The sequence below is a fragment of the Sorghum bicolor genome, chromosome 1 (genome assembly GCF_000003195.3).
Source record: "Sorghum bicolor cultivar BTx623 chromosome 1, Sorghum_bicolor_NCBIv3, whole genome shotgun sequence".
In the NCBI taxonomy this organism is placed as follows: domain Eukaryota; kingdom Viridiplantae; phylum Streptophyta; class Magnoliopsida; order Poales; family Poaceae; genus Sorghum; species Sorghum bicolor.
The window spans coordinates 1,610,578-1,617,804 of NC_012870.2; the positions used below are offsets into that span (position 1 = coordinate 1,610,578).

The 7,227-nt window shown below is 49.3% G+C and overlaps 1 protein-coding gene and 1 pseudogene across 1 annotated transcript; one reads left to right on the forward strand and one right to left on the reverse strand.

Moving 5' to 3' along the window:
* Positions 323-5,635, forward strand: LOC8080174 (annotated as a pseudogene).
* LOC8079654 lies at positions 6,640-7,227 on the reverse strand. Its single transcript, XM_002466081.2, has one exon. The coding sequence runs from the start codon at positions 7,210-7,212 to the stop codon at positions 6,799-6,801; it is 414 nt and encodes a 137-aa protein (XP_002466126.2). The 5' UTR covers positions 7,213-7,227; the 3' UTR covers positions 6,640-6,798.

The following is a 7,227-nucleotide window of genomic DNA, read 5'->3' on the forward strand; positions in this document are numbered from 1 at the left end:
CATCCAGGATTAGCGAGATAGAGAAAAAATAAAGCGCAGGCCCGGCTTTACTGCTGTCGGAATCTTGCCCTTTAATCTACTACGTGCCCCCCGCTAATCCCACACGCCTTTTCACCACGTGCACCACTTGTTCAAAAAAAACAAGCGGAAAAGTTAACAAATCCTGACGTAAATACTCGGATTCCACACTGCGTATGTACAGTAGTGTAGTGTATTAGATATAATAAAAATAAAATAAGAAAAAGAAGGGAGAAAAAGGGCGGCAGGCAGGCGAAATGCGCAACGGAACGGTGTGAAAAGAGCGGTTGCTGGCAACCTACTAGGCTCTACCCATATGGTCGGAGAGAGAAACCGCAGCAAGCAAGAAGGGGGGACGGGGGAGGACGGAGGGGAGAGAGAGAGAGAGGGAAACCGCAGAGCCAGCCAGTCAGCCAGAGGGCGGGCAGCAACGGGCACGAACCGGCGCGACCTCCCAGGCGGAGGAGAGAGAGAGAGCAACGACGAGCAACGGAACAAGAGGGCGCGCGCGGCGAGGGGGAGGACCGGAGGGGCGACGGTTGCCAAGCAGGAACACCGGTCCAACGGAACAGGCCACGGCGCTGGAGCCACAGGACAAGAGCACGGGTCGGGGCCGCGGTCACCTGCTGCCTGCCTGCTCATGGTCGCGCACGCCGCGGCATCCACCCCCGCCCTGTGAATCGCCGAGCGACGCCGCGCGGCCGTGCAGATGAAGGTGTCGTCCAGGAAGAAGCAGGCGCCGCCGCAGCAGTCGCAGCAGCAGCGGGAGGAGGCGGAGGAGCAAGGGTTGCCGGCGGCGGGCGAGGCCATGGACGCCGCCGTCCAGGAGGCGGAGGCGGGGTGCTCGGGGAAGGCGCCGGTGGCGGAGGCGGGAGCGGAGGGGAGGACGGTGGTGGTCGGCGTACGGGCGCCGGCGGACGCCGAGAGCCGGGCGCTGCTCACCTGGGTGCTCGTCAATGTGGCCGCGCCCTTGGACCGCGTCGTCGCCGTCCACGTCGCCGCGGATGCGGCCGCAGTGGTCGACTTCGAGGCCATGCGTGGTGTCTATGAGGGATTCTGCAACCTCAAGCAGGTTGCTGCTCTCTGCTCCCTCTCCTGATTCCATTGTTGCCACTTGCGACTTGGCGAGTGCCTTTCCCCACATGCCAAGTCTTCCTCCCCTTTCATTTCGTTTTTTTTAGCTTCCCCTGATTTCTCATAGATATCCTCCCCTATGACTCTGGAAAGATTCGTTTTTTTACCAAGTTCTTTTGATGCAATTCTCCGAATTTTATGGCAAAACATGCACTGTTTTTGGTTGATTTTGCGCTTGGCTAACGGATACGCATTCCACACGCGCGTACGATTGGTTAAATTTTGGCATGATCTCAATTTGCCGTGACTTTACATTTATTATTCGTGCAAAAAAGATGCAATTTTCACTTCATTTATGGCCTGCCTTCTATGTACAAGTTGGCTTTTGTTTCTGTACCAGATTGAAGTCCTTTGCGGCTTTGTTGCACGCTGGTGAATTCGCCTGAAATTTCTTGCTTCCTCTGAGTTAACTAGTACTAGTCCGTAACATATCCTTGTGCGTGCTGAGCAGATCGATCTAAAGCTGAAGATTTGCAAGGACTCGTCGGTGCGCAAGGCGCTAGTTCGTGAGGCCAGCCTGTTTGGGGCCGCCAAGGTTGTCCTCGGCGTCGCCAAAAAGAGGCGTGCGATTTCGTAAGTAAAGTGCATCGGCATTGTATGCTCAGTGCTTTTCACTACGGAAGCCATAAGCTTTTCTCATTCTATCATTACCTCCACTGCCCTGTTGTAAAATAGTCTTTGCATTCTTCAGGTCCTCGCATTCAGTTGCAAAGTACTGTGCAAAGAAGCTGCCCGCAAAGTGTGCGGTCCTCGCCGTGAGCAATGGCAAGATCGAGTTCCGGAGAGAGTCGAGTGTCCATTCAGGCAAGGTCTCCGCAGAGGTTCTTCCGTGTGGTGATGATGAGATGTATTGTGTAGTGCCGTTCCAAGCCCGTCAGGCTAAAGGGGGCACACTATCTTTACAAGAACCTAAAGGTGGTGGTGAGGGTGACACCACGCGTGATGTTGGTACCAAGGGAAGTGAATTGGAGGACACCATCAAAGACGAACAGCTGGTCTCAAGCGTGGTCCCTGCGGATTTGTCAACGGGTCAGGTTGAGATCGATGCAGATCCTTCTAGTAGCAAGGCTGAAGAGCCAATTGTTGAACAGAGAGATGAGATTGCCGAGCTTCCAGGTAAGGGTGCCAGTGTGTTGTACTGCGTGCTTCCTGAAAGAAGAAGTGATTCTGTTGCGAGTACATCTAGTAGGCAAGACCATGATTCAGTGGATCTTCCATCCGAAGGGGCCGGGGAGCTATACTGCTTATTGCCCCCCAGGAATGGCCATTCAGTCAGGAGTACTGGTGATTCTAAGCGTTCAAATGCAAGTAAAAAAGATGATAAACCAGTCAATCCATCACTGGAAGGAGATGGTGATCTGTACTGCCAGCTGCCGAGGAGTGGACGACCCGGTAGGAGTTCTGGGGGATCCAAACGTTCTGTTGGCATAAGAGGTATGATTAGGCGCAGCAGTAGTTTCTCCAGCGATATTCATTTGAACTCGGAGACATCGCCTAGTAAGAAGGATGGCTCGGTTAGCATGGCTACCACTGAACGGAGTTCTTCTACTCTATCCACTGAAGCTGAGGACTCACCGAAAGACACTGCACGAAATGCTGAAACACCCTCAAGTTCTCCAATGTCACTGAGACGGATGATAGAAGGAAGATCTGATCGCTGTCACCTTCCTAGAAGAATCTTTAGACATAGACATCATAGAAGAAGCTCATCTTTTGAATGGGCAAAAACCTCAATGGTTCAATGGGCAATGAGACTTCCGAGCCGATACACTTCAGTGCACCCAGATGGCAAATCATTGAAATCAGATGCAAGCCCAAGGTTGAAGTGTGATTCTGAAACTGGATCCACTACTGCTGTTGAGCCAGTATCAATGTTTTCTTTCGCTTTCTATGATATAGTATGGCCTCCCAGTGAATTGGAATCATTTCGAGAGAAGTATTCTTCAGTTTGTAGGTTGTTTAGTTATGACGAACTGAAACTTGCAACGGCCAACTACTCACCTGGTAATCCCCTCTTATAGCAGCGTACTTTGGTATACATTTTTCTTTTAACTAGCTCAAATCCTTAACTTTCTTCCATGATGATGCAGATATGTTAATTGGGAAGGGTGGAACCAGCCAAGTTTTCAAGGCACAACTCGATGATGGAACATTTTCTGCAATAAAGATTCTGAAACCCTCGGTTGATGCAATACACGAGTTTGTTACGGAGATTGAGATTGTAAGCAGCTTGCAACATGAGAACATTGTTGCACTAAGGGGATTCAGCTTCGAGAACTACAATCTTGTGTTGGCATATGATTACATGCTGCAAGGGAGCTTGGACAAAGCTCTTCATGGTAAGCGTCAAGATGAAACCTATAACCATCTCTTCAGTCATTAACTTTTTCTTGCTAGCTGGCCTCTTATTTGTTACTGCCATTGATCTTCAGGAAAGAAGGATGACACGGATTTTCTTATCTGGGAGAGGAGAATTAAGATAGCAATCGACATTGCAAGAGCACTTGAATTTCTCCATCTTGGCGGTGTGACCCAATCTGTGATCCATGGAGATGTTAAGTCTTCAAATATCCTCCTTTCAGAGGATTTTGGGGCACGGGTAAATACTTGAATTAAGTTTACGAATTCCTGTAGCTATAAGTAGGACACAAGTTCACACATCCCACAATCTAGATCTATGTAGCAAATAATATTTTTTAATTAAGGCCCTATTTAGTTCCCATCCAAAAACTTTTTGCCCCATTACATCAATGTTTGGACACATGCATGGAGCATTAAATATAGATTAAAAAATAACTAATTGCATAGTTTGCATGTATTTTGCGAGACGAATCTTTTAAGTCTAATTAGTCCATGATTAGACACTAATTGCTATAGTTACAAATGTGCTACAGTACCCAAAAACTTTTCTTTTCACTAACTAAACAAGGCCTAAAAATGTGAGACATGTGGGTTAATTAGTTAGCTTGATATGTAAGCAGTGATGCATTGTAACAACTATTAGTAACACCAGTTGTCAATGTTAATTCTGGTTGTGACATCATTGCCTTTTGGAAATTCTGGCTCTGTGATTTTTGTAACAACCATTGGTAACACCAGTTGTCAATGTTAATTCTGGTTGTGACATCATTGCCTTTTGGAAATTTCAGCTCTGCGATTTCGGGTTAGCAAAGCGAGTGTCGGCTTCGACTCCCCACCTAACATGTACTGACATCACCGGAACTTTTGGGTCTGTATCAGTCATTGGGCTCTGGTTTGCTGTTATGTTAGCTAACAACAAATCTGTAGTGGTTAACAAACTACTCTTGTACAGGTACATGGCACCCGAATATTTTTCGTACGGGAAGGTCAATGAGAAGATTGATATCTATGCATTTGGAGTTGTTCTACTGGAGATTATTTCAGGTAGGAGACCCATTACACAAGGAAGTGCAAAGGGTCAAGAAAGCCTGGTCGGTTGGGTAAGTGCTTTATAACTCTCTTGTTTGTTAAGTAGGCTGGCTTGATCAGTAACATGCCCTAAGAACAAAACTGTAGCCACATGTTTGCTTGTTGATTAATTCGTTATTAAGTAAATGTCGATGTCGATGATATTAAAGTAGAATCGTTACTATGATCACTGCTGCTGCACATGAAAACAGCTATTTCTTCTCTCTCTTTTTTATAATAATAATGTAGTGTTCATTCATGGTAACAGGCGAAGCCTTTACTGTCCAGTGGAGAAATTAAACAACTGATTGATCCATTTTTGGGGAACAACTATGACTGCGATGAGATGGAGAGGATGACGCTTGCTGCTTCGCTTTGCACGAGGACATCTTCTCACTCTCGACCTGAAATGTCACTGGTAAGAACATGGAAAGAACCTGAACTTGCAATTTCACAAAAAGGAAGGCTCGTCTTGCAGAACTCTGACCCCCAAAGCATGCTTGTTTGCCACTTCCCTGCGAAACCAAAACCAGGTCCTGAAACTCCTTCAGGGGGACGACGAGACGATCGGCTGGGCGAGGGCGCAGGTCACCGCCAGCTTCGACGGATCCGACGAGGAAGCCACGGCAGCGGCCCCTGACGTGAACATGCAGTCGTATCTGAACCTCGCGCTCCTCGGGGTGGAGGAGGACGACACGCTGTCGCACTGCAGCAGCACGGAGCGCACCGTGGACACCTCGGCCGACGGCTACTGGAGCCGGTCCTCCAGTTTTGACTAGCGGTGCATGGACTGATCGACGAGTAGTAGCAGTAGTATGTACAGCAGATTTCATGTGTTTGGTGGCGATTGGTGAGATGATTGGTCTTGTTCAGATCAGGGGGTGGGAGGTGGACAGCTGCTCATTTTTAGTTTAGTTCAGGCAGTGTTGCTAATTTTAGTTAGGAGTTGGTCCTGTTGTACAAGTAGAAGATCTTACTTACCCTGCTGGCACTGTCCCAACGATGCAATGGCAATGCAGTTGGTTCGTATTTGTATAATCTTTGTGGTGCATGATTCCAAGTTGCATCTAGATCTGGTGAAGAGATGTGATTAAGTATGGCAGATGAACAAAGCGGCAAACACATCTCTTTTCTCATCATCAAAGTATCAATGCAAGAACCAGGAATATGAGAGATTCGGTCGTGCTACTGTAGTCGACAGTCGACAGGTTGTCCTGCAGTTGGATGTTTGCGAGCTGCGACATTAATGGAACGGGGTTGTTACTGAGACTGTTGAGGATTGGAGCGATGAAACATGTATAGGCAGCAACCAGCAACGGCATGGGAGGAGATTCATTCATTGCCTGGTGGTCTCCAGCAACGGAGCATGGGGTACTTACGGAGGGGCCCAGTCTTGACGGTGTCCGGTGGAGGCACCAGATCCACTTCTCTTGTGGGGCTCCCGACGGGCCAAGCCAAGTCCCGGACAAAACCGAGAGCCCAATTAGCGGCTGACACCCAGTCTCTGCCCAGCCCAACACAGGAGTGATGAAGTCGGTGACAACTGGAAAATGCTGCTGAGTGATGAACACGTGACCGTGCCGGAGATATGTTATCTATCTAGCTGATGAAAATACAGGTGATAACAGATTCTGCAGTTCTAGTGATAGAATGAGCATGCAGAGTATAAGACAGCAGCAGTGCAGAACAATAATTCATCAAGGATACAATACAAGTTTACTCAGGAGTTGTCGAGATTCACCTGTATTCCTTCTTCCTAGTTTCGTTTGCTTGACGGTGAGCGCTGGGCGGGTTCACCAACTCTAACAGCACAGCCGAGTTGAGTTGACCAGGGTCCTCAACCTCAACTTTAGATTTGGTTGGGCCTCTATCTAATCTAAAAGTTCTAGGCTTGTGTTGAGAGCCCATGCATTTGATTTGTCCTGATCAGCGGCATGCAGAATACCAGATGGCAGGGCACGCCGAGCCAAGGGCAAATTAAGGCGCTGTCGTGTGTGAACACGGAACGTGTCTACTGGAGTAGTAGTCCACATCATCATCGACAGCTAGCTGCATAAGTACTCGAAATTTCTTGTGTCGAAATCGATTCTTTATACTCGTTTTCATTCGTCGATTGTTCACATACGAGTATCGGAGGATCACATACACATACACATATACATACATTTGATTTCTACGGAGTGCTTATCTAGATAAAGATTAAGCGGTCTCGGCGTACTAGAGCAGGCAGAATTGGGCAGCGTCGTCCTTGGCTCGTCCTCCCCGTCCCCGCCGCGTGAAGGGCAAGGGCATCAGCGCCAGCGACGTGGCGAAGCGCGCGGACATGGACCGCCGGTGCGACGGCTGCGGGGCCGGCGGCGAGAGCGGGACCGACGAGGAGGCCCGCCGGCACGGCGCGCCGACGACCCGGGCGGCGGGAGGAAGCGCCAGCCTCGGACTAGTCGCTGGAGCTGGAGGAGGCACGTCGCCGGCTGGTTCTTGCTGCTGCTTGGGGATGGGGATGCCCGGCTGCACCTCCCACTTGAACGGCACGGTGCCGGGCCTCTTGAACGACTCGTCCAATGCCATGGTCTGGTCTCTGCTCTCGCGGCTCTTCTTGCTCTGGTGAAGTGGAGCCAGCACTCGCGGCATCAGAGTTGCATATAT